The following is a 20,524-nucleotide window of genomic DNA, read 5'->3' on the forward strand; positions in this document are numbered from 1 at the left end:
TTTGACATAACAACGATAGTTGACTATTGTTAGAAAAAGAACGCACCTCGGCCCGAGTAGATGGGAATAGGGAAGTTCGAACGTGAACGTCAAATTAAAAAAAAAAAATGGCGGCGAAGTTAATTGAAATAAAAATAAGTAGGTATTTTTTTGCTGTTTTTTTTTGCATACAAAAAAAAATAAAAACAACCCATAACATACTTAAGAATACATACAAATTATGAGAAATTACATTTTGCTTAATTCAAACGATGGTAAATTTATTTGTACAACTAAAATGTACTAAATTTAGATCCGCATCATTTTTTATGTGGATTGCAAATGTATGGAGCGAGTTCATTCACGTGAATAGTGGAATACCGAACAACATTACCGATATTCAAGTCGGTAATATCGGTAATGTTGTTCGGTATTTTTTTTTTTAAGTTGACGTGGACGATAATGCAGTTTACCGGATGGATAGATGGATATCCCTTTAGTGATATGCCCACTTTATGAAAAACAAAAACATTATTTTTATTAATTTTTACACAGTTACCGAGTGCTTTCAGCTCTGGCACATTTTTTAGATAAGCTAAGCTAAAATTTGATGGTATAATTTGGCCCTTTACTCCATTAAATATGATATATGTACATATTTTTTGTGTAAAACGATTTTTTTTATGTTTCACATTATTCACATCATTTAAACAGGGGCGAAATTGGCTATCGCGATAGTCGATTATTATTGATAATCGAAATCAACGATTATTGGAGCAAACAATTTTCAACTTTTAAATTTTCCAGAAAGGTATATAAGAAATGATAAACAACGGTCTGGAAAATGTTTGTGTGTTGGGCAGTGCTATCGACTTTTAAAGATGGCACCAAACATTTTTTAATTTTCAAGTCATATGATTTTTTAAATTTAATTTTTCCACAATTATTGATACCATAGCTTTTGGTCTATATATTTCCCCAACCAACCAAACTACAATGTTAAGATGAATATTAGTGATCTAACAACCCTTTTTAGAGTTACTACGTTAAATAACGAATTTCTACTAGGAAAATGTATAATCTCGCCTTGAAACAAATATTTAACGGCATTGAGATCTGCGCGATGCAGAAAATGAAGAGTGAATGCATAACTGCATATTCAAAACACAACGTGAACGATAGGGCTGTTTAAAAAAGTATTTTGAGGTATAGTAGAGTAACTAAAGCAAATTATTAGGGAACCCGGCCGAACAGCTCTGATTTTGACGATTTTTTTTTTTCAAACGTAGGTAATTAAAAATACTTTAAAGTCTATAGATTAAAAATTGCCGGTGTTGCCGTATTGTTTTTTTAAATTAAAATTAAATTTTTTTTTAACAAAACCATTTTTTTTTCTTAAATTTCATAAAACAAACTATAGCAAAAGATTCTCTAGGTAATTTAAGGAAAATATATAAAAGGCTGTAAGGGACAATCTTCCATCGTTTAAGCGATAAATGCAATTTTCTAACATTCTGAGCTCAAACACAAAAAAAATATTTTGAAAACAACGGCAACACCTACAATATTTTAAAATACATTTTTAAAAAGCCAGAAGCTCATTCTTATCTCTTAATTTTAAATTCACTAAATTTAATCAAGACTTTTTGAAAAAATGGTCCTCAAACTCAGAATTAAAAAAAAAATGTTATTAGAAAAATTTAAAATGACTTTTTTCCAAACTTTTTCTAATAAAATATGAATTTATTTAAAAAAAATTTTGGCCATAAATATTATTAGTTGAATTTCGAAGCAAAAAAAAAGGTAAAATATATCACACTTTTGAAAAAAAATGAAAAATTACTTCAATTTCAATGGTTTTTTTTATTAAAACTGAATTTTTGCATTGAAATAATTAATTTTCTCAAAGACTGTGGTAAATAGGAACTTTAAATTTTTGCTATTTAACTTTCAACAGTAAGGGTTATTAAATGAATAAAAAATAATTTTATGTTTAGATGAAAATGAAATACTTTTTAATTTTTTTCATAAACCGTAACACATATTGACATTTCCTTTTATAATTTGAAACAATAATAAATGCGGCCAAAAAAAATTGAAAATAAATGCATTTTATATTACGACCAAGTTTAAAAAACGACATGTTAAAATTTTTTCAATAATTTTTTTTTCAAAAATCTGAGTTCAATTGCCATTCTTTCAAAAGCCGTTCATTCAATTATCTTAATTTTAATTTTACATATATGACTAAGCTTCTAGCTTTTAAAAAATGTAAATTTGAATATTGTAGGTGTTGCCGTTGTGTTCAAATATTTTTTTTTGTGTTTGAACTCAATTAATAAGAAAATTGCATCTATCGCTTGAACTATGGAAAATTGTCCCTTACTCCCATATATTTTTTTTCCTTGAATTTCCTAGACAATCTTTTGGAATCAATTAATTCATGAAATTTAGGAAAAATTTTTGGAAAAAATTTGTTTTTGTTCATAAAAATCTTCAATTAAATTTAAAAAATCAAAACGGCAACACCGGCAATTTTTAATCTATAGACTTTAAAGTATTTTTAATTACCGACGTTTAAAAAAAAAGATCATCAAAATCTAAGCTGTTCGGCCGGGTTCCCTAATATTGCCAATTTTTGAGCTTTAGTTACTCCACTAGTAGCACAAAATTTATCAAGAAATAATAAATCCAAATTAAAAAATATCTTTGTTTAATATTTGGAAGAATTTATATTAAAAAATTTTTGTTTGGGGAAAAGTACGCGCTAATATAATTTTATATTTTTTTATTCGAACCTTATTTATTTATACAAAAATATAATAACTCAACTGAAACTAAAAATAAAATATATACTTAAAAACAACTTATTTCAAAAAGTAAATTTATATTACGCCACACAGATAAAAGCCAAAATTTTAATAATTTTTATTTTGTTGAATATTACCCAATGCACTGAATTTCTTAAAAATTAACATACCAGCCCTTTTAGCCACTTCAATTCTTCGACTGTCAGAATAGTGATTATGTACATCTTTAATTAAAAAAAAAAATATTAAGTATTATTCATTTATACACCAATTGAATACCAATTTACCATTTGTAACAAACAAATCATTTCCAATCGTTTTGATACGACTGCGACATTTTTTGGAACGATTATGAATGCATTCCCAATAAATTTTATCACTTCTTGGTCCATGTCTTCTCTGATTGGACCGATAGATGTAGTCATTTATTGTCAAAAGGGTTCCACCTTTGCGACTTATTATAAACAATTGATGACCACAATCTGGAATATGTTGTACACCTAGAATAATTGTTTTATTTAGATTAGTGATGGTATAGATTTATAAAAATATTTAAACTTTTAAATTAATTATTAAAAAAAACTCTTGAAATTCGCAAATTAGGTCTTGAATTTATTTATATTTACTATTTCTTTTTAAGGAATTTATAATAACAAAGTTTTATACATTGGTACAAATTGTATGATATATTTATAATGGTGAGTTTGTTTCCTAGGAAACTATATTTCAGCTGCGTTAAACTGTACCTTCACATTTTTGTCCAGCAACTTTCCGTTCTTATTGAATTTTCCTGCCCGTGTAGTTCATCTTTATCCTGTGTCTTTTTTGACTAGATTCGAAGTTTTTTTTTTTTTTTTGTTCATTAAGAAACCGCTCCATGCTTTCATTATTAAAAATCTGAAATTTTCTTTTAAATATTTTGCATACATAAGGAATAAAAAACAATAAACTAATTTTTATAGCTTAAATTTTGGACATATATTTTTATTGTTAAAATTTATTTTGAAACAAACCGAAACCAAATTACATTAAACAGTTACACAAAAAGGCACTTTATTTTTATTAAATAGAAGATAAAGAATATTTTCTTATACTCATATAAATGTTGTTTATTTAACAAACGAGAATTCTTCTCATAATTGAATAGTATGAAATTTTAAACTTATACAAATTATAAGATACAAAAATTAAAAAAAAAGAATAAAATACATTTATATTTATGTATTGTGTCTATTTATTTTGATGGCGTACAATATTATTCATCTCGGAAGCTGTAAGAGATAAAATTTAAGCTGGTAAATTTTTAACTAAGCTGGTAAATTTTAAAATATTTGTACATATTTGTTTGTTTTTTTTTTGTGTGGTTTTATTAAAATTGAAATGAAAATGCAAATAAAGAAAATGCTAAAAATATATCCATTTTTCTTGCGCGACAAGTAACTGATTTATATTAATATTACAAGTAGATCCATTAAAAGCAATAACAAACTTGTAAGTCTTCCGGCTTGTACCGCAGACGAGTTTGAAGGAGCTAACAAGAATAAACCATTCTTAGCCCTGTTTCTTTGGGAGGTGGCAAAGTACTACTAGTAGCTTACTAGCGATTTTCAATGGAACGCATTTTCAGCGAATTCCGTACAAATCGCATCTACTAGAGAAGACGAGCATGAGTAAATGATAGTACAAGATTAACCAAAACTTCTACTATTAGTAGACTACAACCTCCAATGGAACAGGGCTCTTGTTTGCGTATAATAACTTTGCAAGAATGGAATTTACTGCCGAGTCCGAACGGTTAAGCAGAGATGCACTTTTTTATGACAATGATACAATGATTGGCTCTGCTAATTCGTCACGTGAGTTCTTATTTGTCCTTTAGACCATTTTTGCCGAAAATGAGTTATATATACATACATATATATATTTTCGACCACGCTCTTTCGATTGCTGCAATCAGATTCGTCCTATTTCTTTTAGTTTTCGAGATAAAAAAAATGATTTTGTCCTATAGACCAAATTTTTTCGATGAATTTTATGCTTATTTGTCCTATATACGTTTTTGTATGCAGTTTGACATATACTGGCTTCATAATTATGCAAAATTTGTGCTTAAATGTCCTATATCAAATGAAGTCATATTTTTCACACAAAATTACTAACGTCCTCATAATAGCTCCTCCTAGGAAGAGGCGAAATAGTCAAATTTTGAAGTCATTGCATTGCCAAAATTATCGTTGGTCGTTGCTTAATGCTAAGGTAACCATCTCTAATGAAATAAAATGCACGACTGGGGTCGTACTTGCTCTTATGCTTAAAGTCACTCTAATGTTAAAGCTTTTTATTCAAGAAAATTAGGAAAAATTTGATATTTTCAAGAAATTTCATAGGTAGTGTAAAAAAATAAAATCTGTTTTTATAATTAATAAAACACCGTTTTAAATGATGTTTTGAAAAAAAAAACCAAGTAAGCCATTTTATTACTTGTATAAAAAAGTATTTTTAGAAAAAATTTTTCGAAAATCGTTGGAGCCGTTTTTTTAAAAAAAATAATTTTTTATATATAAAAAATTTCTAACATTTTTCAAAAAAAAAGTTGGTATGCCATTTTGAAGAAATAATTAATTCACACATAAGAACTAAATTTCAAAATTTTTCATTAATCAAAAAATTGATTTTCAAAAAAAAAAAATTTGAAATATTTTTTAAAAATCCAAAAATGCGTTTTTTTTTTAATTTTCTAAAATTTTAATATTACCTTTACTTAAACACTTTTGTATAAAAATTTTCATTAAAATCGGGTTAATGTTGTACGAGATATTCAGAAACGAAAAAAACCGTTCTATGACAGGTACCGTTAATAACGGTACAAAAAATATTTTTTTTATTTCAAAAGTTGGCTCTTATGTGTAATACTACACACAAAAATTTTAATCAAAATCGTTAGAGCCGTATTTGAAAAAAAAATTAACTTTTCTATTTCAGTTATATGGCAGGTACTGTTAGTTTTGGTCATAAAAAAAAATTTCAATTTCCCCTCTAGGGAATCCCCAAAAACTGCTAATTACCAAGTTTGAAGAAAATCACTTCACTCGTTTAGGCTACAGCTCCAGATACAGACAGACAGACAGACAGAATTGCCGGACCCACTTTTTTGGCATTCTCCATCACCGTAATGTCATGTAAAATTGTTATCTCGAGTTCGATTTTTTTTACGAATCCTAAACTTGCCCTATAGTACCTATATTGCAAGTAAAAATGAAGGACATCATCCATCATTTTTTTTTTTTAAATAACAAATATGAATTTAACAAAAGGAAATCAAGTTATGTTTAGGACATATTGATTGAGTTTTCTCTAAACTAAAACGCTTGTATAATATTTTCGTTTATTTTTTTAAACTCAAATAAAGAATGTATTGAGTTTCGATTTCAATAAAAATATTTGGTTTCCTATTTTTTCTGTTTTTGTGTCTATATCCAATACAAATTCCACTGAAGAAAAAATTTTTAGCTTTTGTTTTTCATGTGTCTGTAACTGTATGGACAGGTGTCCTATGTCCATTTTACTACTTTTTTTTTTAAAACTCAATTGAATCAATATTGAAAAACCATAACATGCAGATTGTTTTACGCATGGTTGGGAAAATATCTAATCTTTCAAAAAACATACAAATGTGATAAGGCTAAAAAAAATAAGCAAATCACCACTTTGAAGTTTAAAAACGCTCTCCTGAAAAGTTAAGTTTTTGGTTTATAGGGCAAATAAGAACTCACATGACGAATTGCTTACAAGAGGCAGTACATTTAAAAAAAAAAAATTTTTCTTTAGTGGATGCTGAGATACGAACCCAGACCTTTGGCGTCATAGTCCATCTCACTAACCATTGCGCCACGGAATATTTCTCTTGCTCTATTTTATTAAAGTTTAATTTTTTGGTAAAGTATTTTTTTCATACCGATGAATAGATAAAAGCAATTGGTACTTTGGTCAGGCAATAGAGCAGATTTTAGTTTTTTTGAGTTTTGAAACTTTTATAGTGTCTGAATTTAATGAAATTCTCTTAAAATAATTTAGTTTACACTGAATATTCAGTGTAAAACATAATTGTATTAAACAAAAGTGTTGTTCCTGGGCGAAAAATAAATGTTCAATATAAATTAAAAATGATATAAAGTTTTTTACTGAAGCTTATAGGCTATTGATTATATAGTTTAGAAAGGAACTGAAATACCCGATTTCAAAGTAAAAACTTGAGAAAATAAAGTTTAAAAAGCACATTGAGTACAATTTTCACAAAGACTGTGGACTTCAATTCGAAATTGACCTACAAAGTAAACTGCCTTAATTGATTTCTTATCAAATCATGAAAATCATAATGTTCCTATGCCTTCTACTTTTTGAGAAAATTGAAAAATAGACAAAATACTTTCTTTATCGGAATCACTCGTTTATTTCAAAAACAATTGATTAAAATAACTTCATTTTAAAATTAATATTAAGTTTATAATTCTAGCTTTTGAAAAAAGTTTCAATCAAAACTGTAAGTGTTGCCGTTGTTTTTTAATTATTTTTTTTTTATTTTAAGTATTTTTTTAAAGAAAATTGCCCCTCCCACCAAAACGGGGGGACATAGACCTCCCTTCCATAGTAAACAATGATTGTATTTAACCCCTCTACAAAATCTCATAATCAGTTCTTGGTGCTTAAGTTATCGTACTTTCCCCTCAAATGTTTCTGTTTTACTTGAGTAAAACTAAAAATGCGAAAAAAGATAGATTAAAATGGCCATACTTCGGTTGATTTTCAATGAAAAAATTTAGTGAGTACAGCATTTTGAAGCATTTTTCTTTAGAGCAATGTTTATGTCTATCTCAACCCAAAAAAAATGTACAACTAAAAAAGCAAAAAAACTCAAAAAATCGATTTTTTTGATATTTTTTTTATGATTGTTTCGACTATTTTGGTATGGAAATTTTTTTTTTTCAATTTTTAAAAAACATTATTCCAATAGGAAATGTAATTCTCTACAAAACGTTTTATGTGCAATATATCAAAATTTTGCTTGGTTTACGAGGTATATTGAAAAAACCAAAAAGGGGGCTTTTGCACCCCTATTTTCAGTTTCCACCCTCTCATTTAATAGCACTCCACGGTTTTATCTTCTCTTATAACCCATTGAAAGATTCCTGCAATAAAAACCCGTGAACGTCTTAGTTCCTTATTGCCATGTTTTTTTCGACATAATCAATAGCCTATTAGTTTAAAAATAGTTTCACACTCTTGATGAACCAGGAATTTGTCAGGCATGACCCAAAACAAAGAAGAAAAAACCAAGAAATGCATATTTGTTTGCATTTAGCCACTAAAATGGGGATGACAGGGGCGGATAGTGTCGACAATATTTTGTGTTTTTGAACACAATTCATAATCAATATTTTTAAGTTTTCTTAAATTGCAGGAAGCCGATTTAAGGATATAACTTATATAAACAAATGGGTGTGGGGCAGGGGGAGTGAAAATTGTAATAAAATTTATAAAAATTGTTGCACAACAAATTTTGTTTTGCAAAGTGAACTTAGTTTTGTAAAATTGATTTTTGTCCCACCATCTTTATACAATCGACGCACCGTGCGGCGGCGATAGATAAAAACAGAACAGATCCCAGCTGTGAAAAAAACAATAACCTAAATCAATAAACTGCCTAACACACCATTTTGAATTTGTTCTTGGAGGTTTCCTTATAGTTGGATCTGTCCGATTTTTAAAATGTTGTTCAGAAATCATTTGAAAAGCTTCTGGCAATGTTCAGTGTAATTTTTGTGCAACATTTCGTCACCTCAATAAGATAGCTCTCACAACTACATTGTACATAAAACTTCAGGAACGTAGGTGCAACTATCAAAGTTATGATTTATGTTTCTTATTGGTTCGTTGTAATACCATGATTTTGAAAGGAACTTACTGTCTAATTAAACCAGTTGGTGCTTTTAATATAGCGGTGAAGGTTGAAAATGTCAGTGTTGATTAGGTCACTTGACGGGTCAACCTTATTATTTATTGTATTTATTTGCTATACAAAAACAAAGCGAAATCCTACTTTTGTTTTAACGCATATAAACAGACTGATCTGATCCGGATGATGAGGAAAATAAAACACGGATAACACTGGTTAACAATATTAAACTTTTTATTAAACTTTTCTGAAGGTTTTCGGTGTGCTTAACTCGAATCCGTAGTCAGAAAAAATTAATCAGCTTCCGTTTTTGAAATATTACAGTTAGAAAATCCTACTTCGGACTACTTCGGACCTTATTCTTTAATATAAGGAAAATTGTAAGAAGATATTTAGTAACGGTATCTATAAGAGATATTTTCCTTTCCTTTCTTTCAAGACCTGTTTAAATCTTTCCGATATCTTTTTTACTGCCCGAGATATCTTCAGTTGTTTGGCATATTATATCTACCATAGAAATTATAACGTCATTATCTCCTTTATGATATATGAAGCCAAAGCCACTTACTTCATTTTAAGATATCTCTTGCAATAACAAAGAAATCGGAAAGATTTAAAAAGTTCTTGAAAGAAGGAAAATAGTTCTTATAGAAACCGTTACTAAATATCTTCTAACAATTTTCCTTACATTAAAGAATAAGGTCCGAAGAAGTAAAAAAAAAACGTATTTTGCATTTTCTAACGGTAATATTTCAAAAACGGGAGCTGATCAATTTTTTCTGACTTCGGATTCGAGTTCAGCACACAAAAAACCTTCAGAAAAGTATATTTTTGTTTCGGCAACAGAACCCTTGTTAACCAGTGTAATATTTGATCTATCTGAAAATTGACTATTTAGAAGCAGATTGAGTGATTCTTAACAGGAGTTGCTAAAGGCCCCGCTATTTGTTTTCAAAGCACTGGGCATTGAAAGGTTTGTTCAGAGAATATTCCCTAATCTAGAGGCTTCTATTAATGCTATTTTTTGACGGTTGAGTTGAAATTGTTCAATGAGTTTTGAAACTCATGACAACATGGTTCGATAATATCAAGGACGATACGAACACGGTTAGAAAAATAGAAATCTCAATTCTAAATTCGGTTCAGTTCTTATTTACTAACTGAAAATTAAGCTTTTCATTTCAATAAAACTAATAAAATTTAAAAAAAAAAAATCAAAAAAACTTACTTATTTCCAATTAAAGAATAATTAATTTCGACACCTAGTACAGGAAAGTTAGTAAAAAAACAGGCATTTTGTGGAACGAAATACAGGACGGCTGAATTTTTCAAATCCGAAAGAGGGGTATTAGAAAAGCTTAAGTCCTGGTTTTCGGGACGCCACCCCCCTGGCGAAATCCACCATTTTGGAAAACGCGAATTGCTCTATATCTCCAAAACTATGGGTCCTATACAAATGGTTATCAGACCAAAGTTATTGGAAATTTAATTATCTTTTTCTTTGTAGTACATTATTTTTCTGAGCGGGCAATAGTTTTGAGGTTATGTTGTTTTAATTTTTTTTTTTTTCGGTTTTTTAAAGATTTTATCATTCCCGGTATCAGTTACATAGTTTTTTAAACAGTAAAAGTTATAGACTATCAAATTTCTAATAATTTGGTATATTTTTGAAAGTCATGCGATGTATATGTCGAAAGTTATTGATCTGAAAACTATAGTCTAAGTGCAGGAAAGTTAATAAAAAAAAACAAGCATTTTGTGGAACGAAATACAGGACGGCTGATTTTTTCAAATCTGAAAGAAGGTTATTAAAAAACTTTAAGTCCTGGTTTTCGGAACTCCAACCACCTGACGAAATCCACCATTTTGAAAAACGTGAATAATTGGTCTATATCTACTACACTATTGGTTTGAGCGAATAAGTTACTTAACCAAAGTAGGTAATATAAATATCTTTCCTTGTGCATTCACTGTTTTTCAGCGAGGACAACACATTTGAGGTTTTGTTGTTTTATTTTTTTATTTTTTCGTTTTTTTTTTTTTAATTTTTCTTAGTCTCTATGATAGAAATATAAAAGTTGGATGTTTGACTTAAAACAAAATATGTGTACCACAATATTGTACATAAGTCTTACCATTACCCACCTTAATAAATCCCTCTCATATCATATTTTTCTTGTTTTTACATAACGTACACGATTTATACTTATGCAAAAATACCTTATGCAAAAATATATAAGTGGGTATATTTTTTGAAAATATTGAGAGAGATTGCTCTTAAAGTTCCTTATCTTTGGTTTTAAAAGTCATATAATCTTCAAAAGTATACCAAATTAATAGAAAAAAGTTAAAAAAAATAACGAAAAAATAGAAAATAAAACAACATAACCTCAAAAGCGTTGTCCTCGCTAAAAAAGAGTGCATGTACAAGGAAAGATATTTATATTACCTACCTACAACTTTGGTTAAGTAACTTATTCGGTCAAGCCAAAAGTGTAGTAGATATGGACCAATACACGTTTTTCAAAATGGCGTATTTCGCCAGGTGGTTGGCGTCCCGAAAACCAAGACTTAAGCTTTTCTAATACCCTTCTTTCAGATTTGTAAAAATCAGCCGTCCTGTATTTTGTTCCACAAAATGCCTGTTTTTTTTACTAATTTTCCTGCACTTAGAATTATAGTTTTCATATCAATAACTTTCAACTTATACATCGCATGACTTTCAAAAATATACCAAATTATTGAAAATTTGATGGTCTGTAACTTTTACTTTTTAAAAAATCATGTAGCTGATACCGGGAACAATAAAATCTTTGAAAAACCGAAAAAAAAATAAATTAAAACAACATAACCTCAAAACTATTGCCCGCTCAGAAAAATAATGTACTACAAATAAAAAGATAATAAAATTTCCAATAACTTTGGTCTGATAACCATTTCTATAGGACCCATAGTTTTGGAGATATAGAGTGATTCGCGTTTTCCAAATTGGCGGATTTCGCCAGGGGGGTTGCGTCCCGAAAACCAGGACTTAAGCTTTTCTAATACCCCTCTTTCAGATTTGAAAAATTCAGCCGTCCTGTATTTCGTTCCACGAAAAAGTCTATCTTTCCTGTACTAACCATCATTAAATAATTATTATTGTTGGCTTTTTTTCTTCTTCATTAACGCCTGCTGAAGCCTTTTTTTGATCTTCTCTCTCAAATCATCAGCATTCTTCTTCAATACTTGACTATCAGTAACATGATGTTCAGGCGACAATATTTCACTCTTTGTTGGTTGATAGTTTTCATCATGAATTGAGATAGTCTGAAGAGGAAGTATACTTCCATCCGAAACTGATTCTTTAACTTCCATTACAACAAACTCATCTCTTCCACCCATATTCAAATTATGTGTTGTAATTGGTTTATAGTTAGCATCATCATCAGCAGAATGATCTTCTCCAGTATCTAACCCTTCAATCAACACAGAAGTCACACTCTTGTCAGTGGCTTGATTAAAATGATTATGACCTCCGTCCAGAGGATAAACGAGATTCCGATTTACAATTATTCGAGCATCACATTGCTCATTATTCTCATTGTAACAACATTGGAAGACTCCGCATTCGTAACGTTTAAAAACATACTTGAAATAATGACCCTCGTAAAGGACTTTCATTCCACCTTTCGTCGTAGACGCATAGACTACATTTTGAGAAGGCAATTTGAGTGCAACTTCGAACTTTTTCAACATCGTTCGGGAGGGGCTAATTTTTGTCGGACGAAGAGTTCGGAATTTCGTTTGTTTTTTGGTATTTTTAAGACCTTAAAATAAATTGTAAAAAGGAAATATAAATAAAAATCATCATAAAAAAGGCATGGTTAAAGAATAAACTAAATAACAAATAAATTTGGTAAAAAAACAAAATAAAACAAAAAGGTTGTGATTTTTTTTTTTTAATAATAAAACAAAATATATTTTTAATAAATGAAAATTGTGTTTTTCGTCATAAACTGTCGAACCATTTTAAATGTGAATCCTGAAATGGGAATTAATTTGTTAAAAAGATTTTTATTTATTTTAATAATTTTTTGTATTTATTTTTCTCTCACTTTTACGGCGAACGCGACGTCTGTAAAGGAAAACCTTAAATTTTTTAGTTTTGTTTGGTGATCACTTGGAAGACAAGTTAACTTTGGAAATAAAATATTTTGCATTTTAATTATATTGGAATAATATTTTTTATTTATTTATTTATATTTTTTATTTTAATAAAATGACACGGTTTATAAAAAAATTAAAATTTTTGACGCTTCTCCAAATCCATCAACACACACACATACGCACACACGTTTTCTTATTTTTGTAGTAGAATAGTTTTATCTTGAAAAAAAAAAAAATGTAGCAAAACTTTTTATGTGCGACATCTCGATATGGGATACAAAAGTTGCTTGAATTATTTCAACTTAAAGCTATGTTTTCACTACCACAATTAAATTAGGATTCATGGGAAGTTGTGCAAATGTGGGTGACTAAAGGCTTGGCCACACCGGAGGGTACGCGGTAGAGGTACAGGTAACGGTACGGGTATTTGTATGGAAAAAATTCCAAACTGACACATCAACGTTCGGGTGTGGAATTTTTTTAATACAAATATCGTTGCCGCTACCCGTACCGCTACCGCGTACCCTCTGGTGTGGCCAAGCCTTAACATTTAACATGCCGATTTATGGTGATTAGATGTGGTTTAACTTCGTTTTAAGCATGGATTTGGCTATTTTAACATATATATGGGCCTTGAACCTGTGCTTAATCTTAGCTTTATCACCAATTTCAGAAGTTGTTGAACTATCCTAGTACGCAGACCGGGAAGAATTTTATTTCTCATACAAATTTTTTCTCGGGACAGATTTTGTCTTGGATATTTTTCCAACCAGTACGCAGTTCAAGCGCAATATTTAAATATTTGGAGCCGCTGTAAAGAAAAAGTCAAAAAGCAAAATTTTGACAAGAAAACAAAATTTAACAAAATTGAAAAAAATTCAAACAAAATTAAGGGGGACTCTTTTATAAAATACTTGGAAAGTAAAGACGAAATAAATAAACTCAGAATTAAATAAAAAATTAATTCAGTTTGAAAGAAAAAAAAAATTTGTAATTTCTCCAAATTCAAAATTTTGCGCGGGATAAAAAAATGTTTTATAGAGATTAAAATTGTAGAGATAAAATTTGTTTTTTCATGATCTGCGAACTAAGCTTATGGATTAAATATTTGTATAACTGAGAAGATTGAATTTTTATACCTCGGCCACACTCTGGCTACAGCCATAATCATTCCTTTAAAAAGATGAATTCCCAACTAACACAACAGCTTCTGTAGATTGACAGATCTTGTAGGAACTACTTTTTATAGAGCTTGTATTGAGCTTGTTTTAGAATTTAATTGCTTATAGAAGTTTGAACTTGTTTAACAACTTCTAATAAAGCCTTGTATGCTGCTGATGCGAAACGAAGAATTTTCAAGTCTCCAAAGTCGACAACGAAAATGCTAACGAAAAAATATCATCGAGTATTCTGTCAAAGTCAAAATAAAAAAAATAAAAATTAATTTAAAATCGAGAAAAATCAACAGAAAATAATTTTTAAAGCAAGAAGTAAATGAGTTAAAAGCTTAGAGGATATAATATATGGAGTGCTTGTGCTGTTAGTTCCGTGAAGCTTTTATAGAGGGTTCTAGTTTCTTTAAATTTTTCGATGAGTGCATGCCTCCATTTTATTTTCACTTGTAGCTGTCATCAACAAGCGTGTTTATTTACAGCTGCGGAACCGGACTCGCATTGAAAAACGAAGGCAGCGACTATCCATGCATATGGCGTTAAAAGGTTTTAGGTATAGGAACAAGCACTCCATATATTATATCCTCTAAGGTTAAAAGTAAACAAAAACCGTCAACACTGCTTTTGGAGTCAAGAAAAATGCACAGGACAGTACAGTGTACAGTAAAAAGTAAGTGACAAATGAGTGAAAACTCTCCAATTTTTCGCTAGAAAAACGAAAAGCAAAACGAAATTTTTTGTTAACGACATTTTGTATGGAAAATTTCGTTTCGCTTCAGCTGCGAACCAGGCTTAAGTGTTTTAAATACCTACCGTTAAGGAAACTTAACCGAAGAAAGCTATTTACAGAAACTACCAAGTTTTGTATTTGATTTTTTGTTTTGATATTGAATAATCTAGTTGTACATTTTTTGAAACTATCTGTCAAATCTCAAAGCTTCTATTAAGCTTCGGTAAAGCATTGTAATAAAGAGTCCAACTTTTATAACGTTCTCCTTTTGTCATGCCCAACAACCTTTCTAAAAGTTCAACAGGAGCTGAAATGTAGCTTCGGTAATACCTTTATCGAAGCTGAAATGTTAGTTGGGTAGTTCTGTACGGCATTTTCCACTAACCAAGTAACATTTCAGGTAAAATTATTTCGGTAAAAGTATTATCGAGGCTGCATTTCAGTTTCTTTTAATAATTTTCTTTTTTAATTGGTTTTGACTTATTTTATAACATGGATTTTATCTTTCCATCTAAAATTATATACAAACATAATTTAATGCATCTTCTTCTTACCTTCTGCATCTAGAGTTAATGACGGGGTGTGATATGGATTTTCAGCTACAATTAATGCGGTTCATCATCAGGGGTGTCTGGATGATTAGTATTTCTTACTTGGCGTTCTAGCTCATAAGCTCTTCGGACCATAGAGATTTCGGTTGACAAGGTATCTATTGTAAAGGCCCAAAGCTTTTTAACTTTTTCCACGAATTACTTATACATAAGTGTATCTTCCACAAACAATCTGACTTTGAGCAGAATTAGGTTCTTCATCGTCATTTTATAATAGTTTGCAGATTTGAATTTCTTATCTGAAAACTTCCAACTGCATTTCTACAATAGCATCCTTCTACTTCCTCGATCGTTTCACTTTCATATTGCCTCTTTTTGCTTCTGAAAATCCGATGTGCATGCGTTCTTTATTCGCAGCTGTGTTAATTTTTTTTTACTTTAAATTCTTCTGTAATAAACATATATTTATACTATCTGAAGTTCAAACGAAACAAGTAAAAATAAATACAACTGATTTTTGAAAGTCCCTTAGCCACCGTATTTTTTGAGATTTTATTAGTTTTTTGTCTTGTATTAAAAAACTTAGACAATAAAAAATTTCTTTCCAAACAATTTTTATCTACATACAACATTTAAAAAGAAAAATAGTATGAATGTATGTAAATAATTAAATTAAAAAAGTATATAAAATGTGATTTAAATTTAACTAATCTAAAACTTAAATGAATAAATTTAAAATACATATTAAAATTTGTATGTTTAAAAGTTTTAGCTCAATTCCGTAAAATTTTGATGATATGAATAATCTGTCATATAAAAAATTGAGATAAAATAAGTCTAACTACTTCCGAATTCAGAAATTTGCTATTGCACAGAGTTTTATAGGATTATTTTTTTTAGGATATTCATGAAAGTCTCTTAATATCTGAAATATGTTGAATGGATTTCGTAGATCACGCTAACTACTAACCAAAATCAGATTCAAAAACCAAAAACAAACAATTGACAGACCTTTAAATATTCTCAGATCTAATAATAGTTTTAACCTAGTTTTAAATTTGTTCTTTAAATATGAACAAATTCTCATACACCTACGACCAAAACGGTTTAACAACATTACATGATCGATGCTTAATAATTTTAATCTTAAATAATTTCTAGTTGAGTAGGATTTTTTGATTTTGTTAAATGTTCAATCATGAGAATGAGTATTTCTTAATCGGCATTTCAGTTCATTGCCAATCATTCTTGTTAGAGCTGAAGCTTTGCATCGATGTTTAATAAATTGTGAACAACGCCATGAGTTTTTCGAAACACTCAAAAATGAATGCTTTCCAATTAATAAGGTCGTTTTGGATTTTTTGGAAAAACCAAAAGTTGCAGGTATATTATAATCGGCTTCGTTAACTGAAAAAAAAAAAAAAAATAAACAAATTTGTTCCAGTTAGCCATCAAAATTCAAAAGTTAAAAACAAGTACACTTACTTTCTTCTTTTTGAGAACCAACTGGAGGAGGCACTTTGAATTCACGATCGTAACCTGGAATGATTTTAAACATAAATTACTTTACAGACAAAAGATTTCAATTCAGGCATTTCACAGAAATAACCTAGGCATACTACTAACTGGCTTATTATTTCAGATTGATGATTTCAACTGATTCTACACAAATGACATATAAATAAATCTATCAATATAAACTGTACCCCCAGAACTGTTGAATCCAGTGCGACGAATGCAGGGAAAATCGACATTTTTAATATATAATGTTTAAGTAAATGCAACCACCCAAAGTCACATTAAGACGTCTATTTACACCTTTATGTATGAATTAAACATGAAAAGAAAACATGTAAATCGAATAGTTTTAGCAAGAAAAATTCATTTTCATTTAAATAAAAGAGCTGAGCAGCGAACTTGTTTTTTTGGAATTTTCTTTTTATAATTTTTTTTTTATTCTTTTCATTAATTTAAATTTCTGAAAACTAGAACTAACAAAAGCATTGATATATTTAAACATTATAATTCAAATAAATGTACAAGCAAAAAAATAACAACATAAAGAAACAAAACTTTTTATTCGGTGTCAATTTCGGAGGTATAATCTCGGAGGTATAAACTTTTATTTGGCCATCCCGTGCTTGTACTTGGCATGTTTTGATAACACTATAATTTAAAAAATATTAAAAAAATATACAAACATTTTTGCATTGATGTTATCACTTACGCAATCAAGTAAAGCTTGAGGTATATTCAGATTAGAATTTAGCCATGATTCGTTAGAACTCATGAACCGATCGAGTTTTCGACAAGACTTGTCCCACTTTTGCTTAACCTTGAGGCAATAAAAGTTCGCAATTTTCTTTATTTGAACTTTCACCTCTTCTGTTGGTTCTTCTAAGCCAAGAAGTTGTTGAATTTTTAAACACACGTTTTCTAATTTCCGTTGTTTTGTACTATCTAGCCAAGTTTCTAAAATTTGGCAATTTAGGATACAAAGGGTTGAACCTAAAAAACGTGATTTTAAGTACTTAGAGCAAAACTGCATCAAGATTTTTTTAATTGATTCATTTAAAGGATAATCTACTGAGTATTAAACCATAAAAACACCAGAGGACTTTAAAAAATGTGTAAGTTATTGAATATTAATTAAAAACCTTGACGAGTGTTAATCTTTATAGAATATCTTCTAAATTGTTTCAACAATAAAAACGAATTTTTAATGATTTTCTCAATCTTAAAAAGTATGTAAGGCTTTTTTTTTTGCAAAACTATAAAATGCATAGGAATTCCATGAAATAAAACAATATTATACTTACCAAAAGAATATTTCCTTTCTCTCTTACTTTCTGGACTCTGTTTCATTTCGTCTTCGTTTTGACTAAAAACAGAGGAAATTTTGAAATCCGGTTTGAAATCTGAAATGAAATAGAGAAAAGTTTATTAAAAAGATTTTTCTATAATAATTCGCTAATCTTGAATATTTATTTTTAATTCTTTTTTCGTTCCAAATTAATTAAAAATAAATAAAATTATGTTAAATTTTAACACAACCAAGAGAAGAAAATAAATAACAAATCATTTCATTTTATTGTAAATTAAATTTAAATCAACAATTCAAGGCTTACTTACTTGCTCGTTTAAAACTAACTTATTTAAATTAAATCAACAACTATATTATGTAGTCTTTTAAGAAAACGAATTAGGAATAAAAAAAAACATAGATTTTGGACACTTTGAAATTTGTATTGGGAGTAGCGATTTGACTTTTCTTCATTTCATTTTTCAAAGCCTTTTGTTAAGTTGTATTTATTTCTTACATTTAATTTGTATGCTTTATTAAAGTCAAATTGTTTGCTGAGTAGTTTTCTTTTTGTTGCAGTCATAAAAAATTAATAAAATAATAAACACTTAATCAAGGCAAACAAAATAAAATTTCTTTCAAGGGTAAAAAAAAAAATTAACAGGAAAAAATACATAATAATAAAAAAAGAAAACAAAAGCTTAGATATATTTTTAATTTTAAAACAGATCCATAACTTTCCTTAGTTAGTTTAAAAAAGTCTGGATCAATATGAATAGCAAGCAAACCAATATTTTACACATTAATACTCTCTAATTATTCCTATCTTCGTGACCTTTTTTTTTTATAGAATTTAAATTCAATCCTAACTGGCCCACTTAGGATTGAATTTAAATTAATACTCTCTTTAATAGTTTTTTAAAATGTTGGAAGGTGAACCACATTCCCCCCCTCTAAATTTTTATGCAGATTGTTTTCAAAATAACTTTATAGCAAGTAACAAATATTTCAATTTTTTCAACACACTTATTAGTTTTTAACAACGTTTTCGTACTTGCAAATAGCATGCCAATACGAAAACAAACTGAAAAAGTACGTATACGCCACCGTGTATAAAGTTATGAATTTCCTTGAAATACATTTTTTCTTCAGCAAATATTATATTTAGCTTTTTTTTAAAGTAGAGCAGTTATTGTGATTTTTGAAGAAAATTTTGAGTCAACAAGTTCGGTATTGGTTTGTTTTTTTTTCTTTGTCTTTATAAAAATCCATGTGTCTTTATTTTAAAATTATTATTACAAAACAGTTTATCTTTTATAAAATTATAAATTATGTACGTTCTTTTACTCCTTTTTTTCAATTAAACAAAGAATTTTGCTAAATTTTTAATGTTTTTGAGATCGTTTAGAGCAAAAAAAAAAGAGAATGAACTGAACAAACAAATAAGAAGTTTAATGCATTTCAAAAAAATGTTTGAAAAAGTTAAATTATAAAATTATTATCAATCTTAAGTTCTAAAATACAAAATTATGTTCCTAAATGAATGAAACATTACAAAAATGCACACAAAAACGAAATTTTTGAATAATATGATGTTTTACAATTAAATCATTTCAAAGGTCTCAAGAGACTGTGCAAAACTTCGAAGTCACTTAGGTTATCTTGTAATTATTTTAAGGATGACAATGTGTATTTTTAACTCGGCATCTAAGTTCTTTGCCAACAATTTTTGCTAGCGCTGTCGCTTTACATCGATACTTCCAATATTTGGCACATCTATATGAGTTTTTCGATTTATCTCTCCTTAAGAATGTATGTTCTCCAATAATTAGCGTTGGCTTACTTTTATTAGATAAACCAAACATCCCAATTATTTCATAATCATTTTTTATATCTGAAAAAAGAAAAAAAAATTAAATACAAGAAATTAGTGAAATTAAAAAAAAAATTTTGATTGTACAATTATTTTTTAAATGCCATTATAGATAAATATTAAATACTTAAAAAAAAAACTTGAATACTTTTTCCAAGTCCTGTTCTCATTCGTATTTTTTGCAACCCAGGATGTACATACATTCTATGAACTAACACAGCTGATTCCAAGATTTTCTTATTTAAACTTTTATCATAGGTATATACAAAATGCTGTTGTTATAATAAAAAGCTATTTAAGATTGATGTACTTTTTTAATTTTCATTTTCGTTTCAGGTTCTGAGATTTCAGCTCCCGGCTTTCAAAGATTTGTGAATCCTGAATGTATCCGTATTTACCGTATTCAACATGATGCTCAACTTCATTCTTTCACAGAGACAAACAAAAGCGAGACAGATAAATATATTTAACTTCTATATATATTTCTGTTATGTTATTAAAATA

At 28.6% G+C, this 20,524-nt stretch overlaps 3 protein-coding genes across 5 annotated transcripts; all 3 read right to left on the reverse strand.

Moving 5' to 3' along the window:
- Positions 1 to 2,752: 2,752 nt before the first annotated feature.
- Positions 2,753 to 6,673, reverse strand: LOC129913202 (uncharacterized). Its single transcript, XM_055991758.1, has 3 exons — positions 6,637 to 6,673; positions 3,077 to 3,289; positions 2,753 to 3,013 (listed from the first exon to the last, which is right to left on the reverse strand). The coding sequence occupies exons 1-3, from the start codon at positions 6,671 to 6,673 to the stop codon at positions 2,898 to 2,900; spliced, it is 366 nt and encodes a 121-aa protein (XP_055847733.1). The 3' UTR covers positions 2,753 to 2,897.
- LOC129915357 (modifier of mdg4) lies at positions 3,198 to 13,011 on the reverse strand. Of its 2 annotated transcripts, none has more exons than XM_055994855.1 (5): positions 12,840 to 13,011; positions 12,750 to 12,766; positions 11,865 to 12,551; positions 9,971 to 10,004; positions 3,198 to 3,289 (listed from the first exon to the last, which is right to left on the reverse strand). In XM_055994855.1, exon 3 carries the CDS (start codon positions 12,478 to 12,480, stop codon positions 11,881 to 11,883), a length of 600 nt encoding a protein of 199 aa, XP_055850830.1. In that variant the 5' UTR covers positions 12,481 to 12,551; positions 12,750 to 12,766; positions 12,840 to 13,011; the 3' UTR covers positions 3,198 to 3,289; positions 9,971 to 10,004; positions 11,865 to 11,880. The 2 variants fall into 2 exon arrangements, with proteins under 2 accessions (XP_055850830.1, XP_055850829.1); XM_055994854.1 differs by lacking the exon at positions 3,198 to 3,289 and adding an exon at positions 3,696 to 4,060 and having other exon boundaries at positions 12,840 to 13,009.
- Positions 13,012 to 15,878: 2,867 nt separating this feature from the next.
- On the reverse strand, positions 15,879 to 18,508 carry LOC129915358 (uncharacterized). 2 transcript variants are annotated; one of them, XM_055994857.1, is made up of 4 exons: positions 18,477 to 18,508; positions 18,164 to 18,262; positions 16,830 to 16,883; positions 15,879 to 16,751 (listed from the first exon to the last, which is right to left on the reverse strand). In XM_055994857.1, exons 2-4 carry the CDS (start codon positions 18,207 to 18,209, stop codon positions 16,537 to 16,539), a joined length of 315 nt encoding a protein of 104 aa, XP_055850832.1. In that variant the 5' UTR covers positions 18,210 to 18,262; positions 18,477 to 18,508; the 3' UTR covers positions 15,879 to 16,536. The 2 variants fall into 2 exon arrangements, with proteins under 2 accessions (XP_055850832.1, XP_055850831.1); XM_055994856.1 differs by lacking the exons at positions 15,879 to 16,751; positions 16,830 to 16,883 and adding exons at positions 17,332 to 17,510; positions 17,572 to 17,852.
- Positions 18,509 to 20,524: the final 2,016 nt, after the last annotated feature.

The sequence above is a fragment of the Episyrphus balteatus genome, chromosome 3 (assembly GCF_945859705.1).
Source record: "Episyrphus balteatus chromosome 3, idEpiBalt1.1, whole genome shotgun sequence".
In the NCBI taxonomy this organism is placed as follows: domain Eukaryota; kingdom Metazoa; phylum Arthropoda; class Insecta; order Diptera; family Syrphidae; genus Episyrphus; species Episyrphus balteatus.